Raw genomic sequence first — 13,095 nt, 5'->3', positions numbered from 1 at the left:
GGTGAGCCCGAGCCTTCCCCCATCCCTGTCACCAGCGCGCTTCGATCCACTGCACCGGCCAGGAGGCTACTCACGTTTCTTCCGTTCTTCCTCCGGCTGAAGAAGGATCCAGATATCAATGATTCTGTCCAATCCAAATGATTTAATCCCCTGAAAAAGTTTTTTGGTGGGATTTTTGGTTTTTTTGTTGTTTTCCATTTTGTTTTGTTACTGTTGTTTTAACAAAACAAAGTAAAGCAAACGTAGAGGTGGGATTCTGAAATGAGGTCTTTTCGTGGAAACGGACCTCAATCGCACCCAAAGCACACAGCAGGCGACCTCCTCGAGCACAAAAGCACTAGCCACCACGCGGCCTGAGCGCTCAGGAACCTCGGACGCTAAGTCTCGGCTGCTACCTCAAACTCTTCCTCCGTTTAAACATTTCTTTTCTTTTTAATTTATTTATTTGACAGACAGAAAGCACAAATGGGCAGAGAGGCAGAGAGAGGAGGAAGCAGGCTCCCCGCTGAGCAGAGAGCCCGATGCGGGGCTCGATCCCAAGACTCTGAGATCATGACCTGAGCCGAAGGCAGCGGCTTAACCCACTGCGCCACCCAGGCGCCCCTCTTCCTCTGTCTAAAAAAAAAGGTGGGGGAGGTGGCAAGAACCCACTGCATGCTGCTTTCTTGCCTGAAAGGGGCAACTGAAACCATCCACCTTCCAGGAACAGAACGATGGCCACGACGGAGGCCATGAGGACACCTGAACACAACGTGTGGCATGTGATACTTACCGCGGTGTCCCTGGAGGAAAGGACTACGCTAGAAAATGTCTACAGGTCCAGACTGTTGTATGTTCTGGAAGGTTAGCTCCTGCAGGAGGGGGCCTGCCTGGGTCACAGTGTAGCCCTTTCTACCCAGAAGCAAGCGTGAGCCTGGCCCGGGGCCACGACGCCACGGCGCCACACTCCAAGGATTTGTCCTCATTTGGGGAAGGGACACGTAAACCGTTAACATAAAACAGAGACCGAAAGGAGCCCACACGTGGTAGCGTTGGAAAGCAGAAGTGATCTTGAGTGTGGACACATGCTTCAGATGACACATGGGCGTGACGGAGGGACAACTGCCTACTGTCTGCCATGCCCGGTGCGGACCATACCCAAGAGTGCTATCTTCTTACAATGACAAAGGTCCCCGAATTACACTACGGTCACTACATGAAATACTGCAGTCATGAATGCAGCAAAAGGGAAGACGCTTACGTGTTGAGTAAAAAATGCACAAGTGTGTGTGTGCCCTGTTACTGCAATGATGCAGAAATGTGTGTCTGTAAGAACAAAGACATAAATAGCAAAAGGGAAAATTATTATCTGAAATCCTGAGATTAAGGGTGATTTTTTTTTCCTTTTAATTTCCAGCACTTCGGGAACTTGGCTGTATAATCTTCATCGGTAAGACAAAGAAAGCTCCGACCGCCTTCTGATTACTGTGTTCACTGAGTGCCCACACAGAGCAAGCCCTCAGAACCCACCGTTTTTCATAAAAGGAGTGACTGTCTTTTGGTCGTGTTGCTTTGCTCTGAAAAGTTAGAAGTGTCATACACGCGTCACTTCCTCCTAACTTCCCCGTGAACCAGGTAAAGGAAAGGCATTATTTTTGTCTTAGAGATGGAGAGAATGCGGCACATGGAAGCTGTAACTTGCCTCAAGCCACACAAAGTTAGTGACAGAACCAGAGCTAGAACCCAGGTGTGCACGCCCTCCATGTGAGCAGCTCCCTCGTTCCTACACCAAGGAGCACCGCACACCACCACACCCGCAGACAGCCAGCCAGCAGCCTCCCAGGGAGACCAAAGAGGAGAAGGGCGCTAGTGCTTTCGAAGAGTGGAAGAGGGATCCTCAGTGCTCACTGGGTCTTTGTAGGGACATTGGGCTAATGTCAGCAGAACGGCCGGGACAACGCCTTCAGCCACGGAGCAGATGGCGCCCCAGACCCCAAACGCTTGTTTGCGTCACAACCCGAATGCAGCCGACTATTGTCACCAGCTAGGTCTGTGTCTGCGCGGGAAGCAGCCGGCGGAAATGTGCTCTTACCCCAATCAGATGGATCCTCGCTGGGACTTCCCCTTCCGTCACCCGCACAGCCTCATCAAACACGTTGGCATTGGTCCGGGACAACAGGGCTACCTGGCCCTTGGCATCACCTCTAATGCCACCTTTTGGGAGAGAGCACAAACTCTGTGGCAAATCCCAATAAACAGGAAAACTAATTTTGGAACAAATAAATGAAGAGGAACCTAAAGCCTTACTCTGATGGTTTCCTCCAACCAAAGTCTTTCTCCTCACTCTCTTGCAGACATCCAAGATGGTAGCTCCCACGTATGCTATTTCCACGCCAAATCGGAAACTCTGTGGGAAAACGACAAAACAAACGGAGTCAACAACCCCTCCCTGAAGCAGGTTAGCACATTTCTGCCCCTGCGAGGTCCCAGCCTTGCCGAACCCAACTGCTGATCCCTGACTCACCCTATCTGGAAAGGGGATTTGCAAAGTCCCCACTGTAAACCCGCTCACAATCCAATGACCACTGACTTGACTCCTAAGCTTTCGGAACTGCAGCTGCCATCCCGGAACCTTCGGGATACCTACCTTCCTTTACCCCTTAGCCCCAGATCCTGATCTGGGCAATTCTCCCACCGCGGGACCTAGACTGGTTTTCTCACCACGGCTACCAGCCCAGCTCAGCAACCCGAACTCCACGCCTCACCAGCTCGGTCTCTCCCTCCCACTGCCAGATGCGTCTCTACGCCTCTGTCCGACGACTCTTTCCCACAAACTCTCATGGGGCCGCACCCTCGCTACAAGACAGGAAGAGCAGCACAGGGGGAAAAAGGTGACGCACGGCCTCTGAACAGGCCTCACAGCCCGGACAGCCTCGTTTCCTCTCCTGCCCCAAGACCAATGGAAAACTTCTCTTTTAAGCAAAGCTACCCTTCCTTCTCAATAAAACCTAATGAAAAAGTGTAAATTATACGGGGGGGGGGGGGGGAGGGGGCTGGGGGTTTCTTCCCTCACCTCAGAGACCTCCCTCAACATTAATTTAAAACCGCTGCCCACACAGCCAGCCCCAAGCATCCTTCCTGAACATTCCCGGCCCTCCCCCACCTCGGCACAGGGCCAAACAGTCTCCTACCCTTCATAGCATGGCCCTATACCCTACTTCTTTGACCAGTGCAGCTGGAAAGATACCATTTGTCTCCAAACTCATGGTACTTATTGCCCTTTCCATGCATTTATGACTTAAAGTAATAAACTACCATGTGCTTTGGTGAACATCAATAAAACTCAGGAAAACACAAGACTTTGGATGAACAGTACTGTGTGGTTATAGGATCACTCTGAGTGAGCCATAACCCAAAACACAAAATAAAACATCCATGAGTCCACACTGATATAAAGAAGTGGTTGAGTAAGTAAGTGCGAGAGAAGATAAAAATCTTCTTTGCAGAGGATTTTTCCATAATTTATGCAGATACCCCAACAGCCTCCCACAGACAGGTACTGGAAAAGGGAGGATCGTGAGAGCTTTCTCAGACAGCCAAGGACGCCCCGAGCTGTCACGCTCAGTGGCAGACACAAGTTTTCCAAATTCTCGTTTCACTTGAAAGCAAGAATTTTATCTTTGGCAACAAACATTTGTCAGTTGTTTTCCTTGAAGTCACAGCTCACTTCCTTCATTTTTGAGAAAATGCCAAAGACCGGAGCCTGTCAACTGTTCCTTCACGTACCAACAGGAACGACACACAAGCGCAGCGGGCTGAGCTCCCAGCTCAAACCCAAGAGCGCCCCTGGTCCGGGAGCCCACACGCTTCTGTGCACAGACGTGCTTCCGCCACTCTGGCTGCTTGCTCACAAGGATCCCAGAGACGCACCCAAGGGCCAGCAGTCCATGCTGTCCGAATGCTGTCACCGCAGGACGTCCCGGAGCAAACCGCCCTTGTCTGTCTGTCTGACCCCGCGTGCGTTGCAGGAAGAGCACGATGACGGCCACACCACGCGGTGCCACAGCCCCCACCCCCGGGAAGGCGTCAGCGGTGCAAATGCGAGCACAGTGACAATGGCACACGCAGGTGTTGTGAACACAGAGGTGACTCTGCAGACCCCGAGAACCACAGAGAACCAGAGCTTAGAAGCAAGGATCTGCTACATACTGGGCGCCTGGCACAGGGGAACCGCGGGAAAGCGAGGGCGGGGAAGCGCAAAGCCTGCTTCTACGGTTCTGGGGACTTGGAAGCAGAGAGAGCTCTTACCTGTGTGAGATAGAAGACGTGCGTGTGAGGGACTGTAAACAGAGCATTGACTGCACCACGGAAGGTATAGATCTGCTGATGTGGGTCCCCTACAAAGATTTTCCCACATGGCTGAGACAGAACTATGTTCATGATAGCTGCAACCAATAAGAGGGACAGTGAAAGAGCTGAAGGAACGCCGACTCACAGAGCACAAAGAACCCATATTTACGACCGAAAAAGATGAAAATGCTTCATGAAACGAAGCCAGGGCACGCTGGACAATGGAGTTGTCTTTCCCTGTGGCATACGCAGGCAACGCAAAGAAACAACTATATAAGGGACAAGAGAAACCACTTCTGAGCCTAGGAATGCAGATTATTTTTAGTCCCGGATAAATGATGGAGTCTTTAAAAAAAAAAAAAAAAACCACATAGGCAAATTGTCTTCTCTAACATTGTAACTCAAAGCTCAAAAAGGACCCCACGGAGGCACGCTATTTTCTATCAGCCACTTGAAAAACACGCACACACTGTCCGCTCTAAGTTGACTAGCTTTTCCCACTCAACCTGAGTCCAGGTCCCAGTCTCCGGATGGACTATGCTTAGTCAACATTTTAAGAGTAACCGAAGCAAAACATTAACAGAAAAATAAATCTGCTTTGAGTTGGGGGGCGGGGTGAGAAGGACAACTGCTGAAGTTCCCAGTCGAATAATAAAGGATTTGTGTATGACTAAATTATCATCTGTGCCTCTTCCTTACGACAAGTAAGAATAATCGGCTCATGTCACATGTGTGTCCCCTTCCATAATCATGGTGTTGCTTCTATGTGTTTGAGACTACTGATGTCCGGAAGACTTTATCACCTGGGGTACAGTCCTGGGCCTCGTCCACAAAGATGGCGTCAAAAGAGGCAAGCAGAGGCTTGCTCAGCTGCCAGAGTTTCAAGTAGCCTAAAAGAGGGGAGCGGCAAGTCAGAACTCGCAGGCAGGGCAGTCACATTTAACAGGTGTCAAGAAGGGAGCACTGGCATACCATCGTGAGTCATTTGGTAAGCCTCTTCTTTGCATTCCCCCAACTTCCGCATGTTGTCCCAGAGTCGGCTGGCTTCAAGGACACCGTTCTAGAAAGCAAGTGATATGGCAAGTCACAGTTTAAGACCCTGGAAAAGACACCTCCTGAAATCACTTTCATTCTCATATACAGAGGTCTGAACAAAGGCACCATCACAACACGGTGAGGGGCAGTCACCTCCCTAGCCTTCCTCCGGCTCCACGACAGCCTTAGAACAATGTCAAGTGCAGAGATGAGTAAGAAGCTGGGGCCGTACCAAGCCCAGGGACAGACCATCGCTCAAAGAGTACAAGATCTGGGGCGGGGGTGGGGAGGGCGGGGAGTGGAGGGGGGAAGAGCACAAGATATGATGAGCCAGAAAAGCTGGATTCGCTCTCTAGACTTGCGACTGACGACTAAGCCGTACGAAGAATGGCCAATGACTGAAAAGACAAGAAAAATCCGCAAAGAGATCCCTTATTTTTCGACTCGAACCCAATGACACGCTCCTGTAAGCCATGGGTAGGAGGAGCCTCGTCTGTGGAATCAGGAGGACCAGCGTGCAAATTAAGTAGAAGGTGTGTGAGTCGGCCTCACAGGAAACACGCCGCCTCACAGCCAGCGCGACGGGCCTGCGGTCCGGGAGTGCGACGTGCGGGCAGTTTGGAAGAAGGAAAGACAAGCAGGACGGAGTATCCCGCCGGCTCTCCCCCATCCTCGATCCCTGGCCGGGAGGAGACCGGGCACTCACCAGCTTTTCGCTCTGTTCAACCATGACCCTCTGTCCCCGGCTGTTCTTACACCAGATCGGCACGTGATCGATGGTGAGCTCTTCGTCGGCCGAGGCAAAGAAGTTCTCTAAGGTCTTACATACGAGCTTGGCCCGTATGAACCCGCCTTTCCCTTCAGCAAGGACAGAATTGACCATGAAGGGGGTCAACTTGAAGAGATTCAATTTCTTCTTTAATTGGTACCTGTAACACGCAGCCCGAACGAACAGTATTTGCTGTTACAACGTGGCATTTAGGTCTCCCCCAACTCGAACCCCTTCCCCTACAGTGACACCACCTGGCCACGTTAAATGTCACAACAGGTTAGGGGAAAACAAAAGCCAGACAGGTCGAGCAAGGTCCATGCAGGATGTGAAACAGCTTCACCCGGCTTTTAGGGACTCTCAGACGACAGCCCAGAAGAGGAAGAGGCTCACGGCAAATGCCACGGCTCCACAGTGTGGACTAGACTCCAAGAGGTCCCTGAGGGGACACTCGAGTTCCCTGAAGCCCTCCCTTCCAAGGGACCGCTCAGAGGGCCCAGCAGCCCGGGGCGAGCGCACGACCGCCGAGTCTCCCCCCACCTCGTCCCAGGGAAGCCCATCCGTCAGACTGGTGAGAGCCTGTGCACCAGACCAGTCCTTCGGACTTTCTGCACCTCAGTTCCAGAGAAATGAGAACGCCCCCCTCAGTACGACACTACCATCTGCAAACAACGCATCTTTACAGGGTAGAAGTGCAAATCACTACGTATCTTTCCGTTTCCTGCCTGTAAGCGGAGCTGAAAGCACTCCATATTCCCAGTGTTGCTGTGTCTGAGTTCCTATGTCATCATGACGCTCACAACGGGAAAACCAGGAATTGGACAAAGACGGTGGCAGCACAATGCTCACTTCCGCCCGACGTGCCCATAGGCCATGGAATGAAAGGTCTTGCAGATGACATTGCCGGGAAAGACTAGCTCAGCCTGCTTTGCGATGCTCTTGTTGAACGTCACGTACAGAAACCTGCTCTGGGACCACTTTTCAGCATACTTGACCAGCGTAGAGGTCTTCCCAGTGCCTGGGGAAGCCAAGAGGAAAGGAGGTGACCCTCTGCCCAGGAAAAACTGTTCCAAAGGATGCTCTAATCAGGTCTTACCCATGCTTACCTTATCTCCCGATAGAGACCAGACCAGTGACAGGTTTCTCAATGCTGATAAGGGGCAGTGAAAAGAGCAGCAGATTCTAAGCCAGATTAACCTGGGCTTCGCTCTCAGCTCTAGCCGGCTCCAGCTGAGCATGAAGGCCGAGCTGTGGGACCTCACTGACCATGGGTGTGCCCCTCAGCCATGTGTGGGTAACGCTGACCTTGCAGGTCTGGCAGGATAAAGCAATCAGGGAGGCACCCGGCAGGGGAACTCAGTATGAGCAACTGCTGCTGTCCTACGCATCAGTCACTATCCAAAGGCAAGAGCGTGCAGGTGAGATTCAAGGATGCTTCTGGCCCATTCTGAGCTCTCCGGCACGCCCTGCCTCTCCACCGTTCGTTTACTCAGTTATCATTCACTGAACAAGTACTCACGAGCACCTACTCCACGCTCAGCTGTATGCTAAGCACTGGGAGTATGCTAAAAACAAAACAAAAAAAACCATAAAGGAAGATTCCTTTACTATAATCTCCTCGGGAATACAATACCAACACAGCTGAAACAATTAGAACACAATGAGAGTATAATGACAACGCAGAAAACCAAAAAAAGAGTACGGGTTTGGAAACAAAAAAATCTCACCTCTAAAAGTAGAAAAATGGTATAGTACCTCTTTCCCTCCCTAACAGGGCTACTGTGAAGTCTAATGACACAGTGCGGAAGTGTTTATGAAATATGTGTGTTGTCTATACTTATTAAATAATCAGGTGCCAAACAGTTCATACACACGATCAGTTGCAGCGAGAGTTCAGAGGTCATATAGGACTCTAACGGCTCAAGAAGCCTCCACCGATATGAGTCGGGGACAGCATGGCGAGGAGGAAGGTGGGGGTTGGGGGGCTACTCTTGGAGAGAAACAGACCCAGCTGTGAATTCTACCTCCTCCACTTACGTGTTTATCTAACCTGGGGCAAGTCATCACAACTTCTCTGAGCGTCAAATCCTTATCCATAAAACAGAGATAACCAACCAACCTTCCAGAACGTCCTTAGCACTCAGCACCGTGCCAGGTACTGAACGAATCCTTGCTGTGATCTGTAGCAGGATATTTAGGCAGAAAAGAAACAGGAAGGAATTCCAGGTAGAAAAGAGTATGAGCAAAGGCTCAGACAAAAGGATAACCAAGTGCTTTGGGAGCCTGCAAGTGCAATGAGCTGACTGAGGCAGGAGAACTACAGCTCGCATCATGGAGGAATGCAGGTTAGAACCCGGTGCTGGGAGAGACTCCCAGACTGTACGCAACAGAAATCAGGGAGCTCCGGAAACGTGGCCCGCCCCTCCGTGCGCAATCGGTGCCTGAGCATTTACAATGATAAATGACAGGCTGGGTCAGTCCTGCTGATATCATCCCACAAACAAATGCCTAAGAACCATCTGTCCAACCAGGAACTCCATGTGGATGCTCCCTGGAGTGGCAAAAAAACAAAACAAAACAAACAAAAAAACAAAAACAAAAACAAAATCAAGCATTCCTTAACTGCTTTTAAAATTATTTAATTGGGGCGCCTGCGTGGTTCAGTCCGTTGAGCATCTGCCACCTTCCGCCCAGGTCATGATCCCAGGTCCAGGGATCGAGTCCCGTATGGGGCTCCCTGCTCAGCAGGGACCTGGTTTCCCTCTGCCTGCTGCTCCTCCTCCTTGTGCCCTCTCTCTCTCTGACAAATAAATAAAAATAAAATCTTTTAAAAAAATAAAAATAAAATTATTTAACTGCAGTATTTGGACAACAGACCAAGGTAAAGAAATTCTGGCAGGCAGCAGGGAAAAGGGAAGCAGGGATGAGAGGCATGAACCTGTCGCTCCAGTGCAGGAACGGTGAGCTCCCTTACCTGCAAACGCCATGATCTTTACCACCTGGAGAGGTTCCATCTTGTGGCTCAGAATCAGCTGTTGTTCATGTGTAAGCTGGATGGTTTTCTTGCTATAATCATTATAGAAGAGAAATCAGAAAAACAAAGGAATTCCAAAGACCAGGTGACAGACTGTCACGAAGCAAACAGGCAGACTGGAGGAAATTAACCCAACGAAAGGCCTCGCCTTGGGGTGATAAACATGTTCCAAAGCTAGTTTATGACGTTGGTTGCACACTCAATAAATGTACCGAAAATCACTGGACTATACAATTAAAATGGGTGAATTTTATGTCATGTAAATTATACCTCAATGAAACTGTTAAGACAAAACACCCCTCCTCTCTAAGTATAAGGAGGAACTGAGAACAGAAGACAAAAGACACACACACAAACACACACACACACACACACACAACCCTATACACATACCCTGGCCAAACCGATGGTTCCTCTTTAACTTCTCGGGCCTGAGGACAGGAATTCTCCTGAAGATACAGGCAATAGAAAATGTTGTAGTGAATCCTAATAGGGAAAAAGCAGATTTAGAGATTTTCAAATTAAGTAACAATCTCTATCCTGTTTTCTCTCAGATGTATTTGGACTCCTTACCATTTCTAAAAAAGAAAATAGCTACCACCATTTTATAAGGGAAAAAGAAAAAAAGAAAGAAAGAAAAGATGTTAAATACACCCAGAGCTGACCAAAGCCCTCTCGGAAAGCCCAGCTCTGGGAAGGTGCCTGGCTCCAGTGTGTAATGGCGAAGGAGAGAGACCAGGACATGCTGTCTGGTGACCAAAGCACTAGCTGTAATCCTAAGAGACAAACAATCACAAAAGCAGCAAGACCGGCTGAAAACAACTGCAAATTCTACTCGGAGCAGTGCGATCCTTGTTCGACATCACCTTAATGTCATCGTGTCTTTCTCAGACTCCTTTGCTCTGCTCCCTGCTTCCTGTAAGGTGATAACTGGAGTAGAAGCACGAAGAACATTCTATTTTTAAAGGTTCCAAAGGAAGGGTGTTACACAGAGAGCAAGATGTGATTACCAAGGACTGGAAACAGAATGGCCTCCAAGCCACCGAGAGGGGCCCATGACGACACGAGGCACTCAGCAGAGGCCCCGGAAATGGGAAAACAGCCCCGCTACAAGCCACTTCAAAGCTCTCTGTGTTCACACTGACCCCAAACTCTTCCCCCTCCAGCACCAACCGTCCACATTTAGCGCACTGCTTCCCATCCCCAGGGGGAAAGTGATCTCTGAGAACACCATCAAATTCCTTTAATGACACAACACTTCCATCTCTGGTCATATTACCTCCCAGGTAAAGCAGGAAGAAATTCATCAACACAACAAAACCCAATAGATCGTGCCCTCCACTCCTCCTCTCTGGATGGAGAGAACCTGTGGGTTCGGAATCTGCACGTAAGAACGTTATTCACCATGTGTATATCTGTCTTGTCCCAGTTAATCCTAAATCTCCTTGTCCTGTGCCTCAATGCCACGGTAGGGATACAACGTAACTGGCATTTAATAAACTGAAACGTAACTCAGAAACACAGCAAATACTCTGACATTTCTGGAGCACGCGTGTTCCATCCTTGAACTCCAGCAAGGATAACTGGGCCACAGCTCACAGGGTGCCCTCAGCCATGCATCCCCCAAGGGCTGACGGACTCCAGAGAAAGGAAATCCTCCCTGGGACTTCTGCTTCCCCAGGACCAGCTGCAGTAGCACACTGCCCATCTCCAGGCGGGGGATTAGGGCGCCCTGACAGCTGTCCTCCACAGCCTGGATTTCATGCTGACTTCTCCCCATGGTCCACGTCAGCTTTCCTCGTCTGGCTGCTGCCGGCCTCACGTAACTGTGGATCGTCTCCCTCTTCTTCACCAGTCTTGCCACAACAGACCACTTCTCTTCCTTGGATATATTAAATTCATCCCCGTCTTTGGACCCTGAAATTATCTGCTCCTTCTGCTAAAATGCTCTCCCCTCAAATCTTAAAATGTCATTTTATTTATCTTTTTAAGATTTTATTTATTTGAGAGAGAGAGAGAGAGCGACAAACAGCACAAGTGAGCATAACGGAGGAGAAGAGGGAGAAGCTGAGCAGGGAGCCCGACGTGGGATCACGACCTGCGCTGAAGGCAGACACTTAACTGACTGAGCCACCCAGATGCCCCTTCCTCCCCTAATCTAAGGCAGCGCTCCCCGCCTCCCTTGCCCACTTCCCCCTTCTTTCTCTCTGAACCACTTGTCACTCACTACAATGTTCTTTTAAATTTTTTTTAAAGATTTTATTTATTTATTTGACAGACAGAGAGCACAAGTAGGCAGAGAGGCAGGCAGAGAGAGAGGGGGAAGCAGGCTCCCCACGGAGCAGAGAACCCGATGCAGGGCTTGATCCCAGGACCCTGAGATCATGACCTGAGCTGAAGGCAGAGGCTTAACCCACTGAGGCACCCAGGCGCCCCGCTCACTACAATGTTCTTGTTCAGCGTGCTCACCTATGCAGTCCCTGTCTGCTCTCTCTGGAACTCAGTGCACGAGGCCTGGACCAGCGGCTGACCCTCCGCCAGCTGCCCTGTGCACGTGCGCTGGCGAGTGAAACCACGACAGTCACTCTGAACAAACCGCCTCCGTCCTAGAGATGGTAAGGCAGGCGAGACTCGGCCACAGTGTTTAGCTCCCACCCCAAAACAGAAATGGAGGAACCGAATCTTAATGCTTCCCTAGGAAAATGAGGCCACACAGGAAGGCAGAAGGCTCCTTTTAGCGAGGGGACGTCACGTCAGGCTTCAACAGCCTTGAGCATCCACCGGCCTCAGCGCTATTTCCCATCGGGGTGGCACTTCATATCCGCAGAGCATGTCTGATCCTCCTAGCACCTGCCTTTTGCCGCTGTGGACTTGGGGCGGGGGGCCCTGGGAGACCCACGGCATGCCCGGGGCTAGAGCTGGGCGGTGCAGCCAGTGCGGGCCGTTCCCTTGCCCGGGCCTGGGCTCTTCCTCCCCCCGCTTTACCGGTTGCTGATGTTGATCCCCTTCTCCCTCATGGCGTAGAGGAGCACGGCGAGGCAGTACAGCGTCTCCGTGATGTCCGGCACCGTCACGGTGGAGCTGGGTCTCCGGAGGCAGAAGAGCAGCTGCCGGATGTCGTTCACGCTGCTGGACAGGAGGACGATGGCCGCCACCAGAGCCCACACGTTGACACCCTGTGGAGGGCAGCGGACCGGGGAGGGGAGAAAAGACCAGAACACGATTAATGAAACCCCATCAGACAACCAGCGAAGAGAGCCAAGGCTCGGACAGCCTGGGCCGAGTGCCAAATGCCCACGCGACATTCAGAAACGTCAGCCTTTCCCTTCACCCTGGATTCCTTCCTTTCATCGCTTCTGGATTTGAGTCCTTAGTTGTCTTCAGTTAAAAAACATTAAAGGAGGATCTAACAGAGCACCCTGCCTAGAGGAACACCTAGCTCCCAGCATTCCTCTCCAGGTCGGGGTGAGCTCTCCTGTCCACAGCGACTCGACAGGGTCCGAGAAGATCACTGGGCAACTGTGCCGGCCTGGGAGGCCAACGGAGGGGCGAAGCAAAAGACAACAGTGGTCTTTCAGGGACAAAACCAACACTGACAATTCCCTGGCATTAAGACGTTAATCTACTACTTACTTTGTGTTATTATTTAATTAATCTTTTAATTAATACGAATTCGATGTTTTAACTAACATTACGTAAATGACTGAAAATGTCTTATTATGGATCTCTGCTTAGTATACTCCGTTTAGTAGCATCTAAGAAAATGTTCAGGAACACAGAAATAGTCCAATACTGGAAAAGTATCTTTCTCATTCTTCACTTTACTACAAGCATCCCGGTTATAATTTCAGGGTCCTCTCACTCCAACCATCCTGTGAAAGAAATGACACCCCACCACCACCAGCGATCACGTCATTGAAGGCAGAAA

The 13,095-nt window shown here is 50.4% G+C and overlaps 1 protein-coding gene across 4 annotated transcripts in view; it reads right to left on the bottom strand.

Annotated features, from left to right (window-relative positions):
* FBH1 (F-box DNA helicase 1) overlaps nucleotides 1-13,095 on the bottom strand; it is a 49,252-nt gene that overhangs the window by 17,530 nt on the left and 18,627 nt on the right. For all 4 annotated transcript variants that reach the window (XR_007129379.1, XM_047740972.1, XM_047740969.1 and 1 more), the window contains 11 exons: nucleotides 12,153-12,343; nucleotides 9,561-9,653; nucleotides 9,108-9,199; nucleotides 6,983-7,151; nucleotides 6,071-6,293; nucleotides 5,302-5,389; nucleotides 5,133-5,219; nucleotides 4,288-4,424; nucleotides 2,287-2,386; nucleotides 2,072-2,193; nucleotides 75-150 (listed from right to left, as the gene is read on the bottom strand). Coding sequence is in view for 3 of the 4 variants with exons in the window: in XM_047740972.1 (XP_047596928.1) it covers nucleotides 75-150; nucleotides 2,072-2,193; nucleotides 2,287-2,386; nucleotides 4,288-4,424; nucleotides 5,133-5,219; nucleotides 5,302-5,389; nucleotides 6,071-6,293; nucleotides 6,983-7,151; nucleotides 9,108-9,199; nucleotides 9,561-9,653; nucleotides 12,153-12,343 (1,378 nt within the window). In the remaining variant the exon portion in view is untranslated. The remainder of the gene's footprint in view (nucleotides 1-74; nucleotides 151-2,071; nucleotides 2,194-2,286; nucleotides 2,387-4,287; nucleotides 4,425-5,132; nucleotides 5,220-5,301; nucleotides 5,390-6,070; nucleotides 6,294-6,982; nucleotides 7,152-9,107; nucleotides 9,200-9,560; nucleotides 9,654-12,152; nucleotides 12,344-13,095) is intronic.

Source organism: Lutra lutra, chromosome 8 (genome assembly GCF_902655055.1).
Source record: "Lutra lutra chromosome 8, mLutLut1.2, whole genome shotgun sequence".
Classification (NCBI taxonomy): Eukaryota; Metazoa; Chordata; class Mammalia; order Carnivora; family Mustelidae; genus Lutra; species Lutra lutra.
Note: the sequence above shows the minus strand (reverse complement) of the source record. Positions and strands in the feature narration are given on the sequence as shown.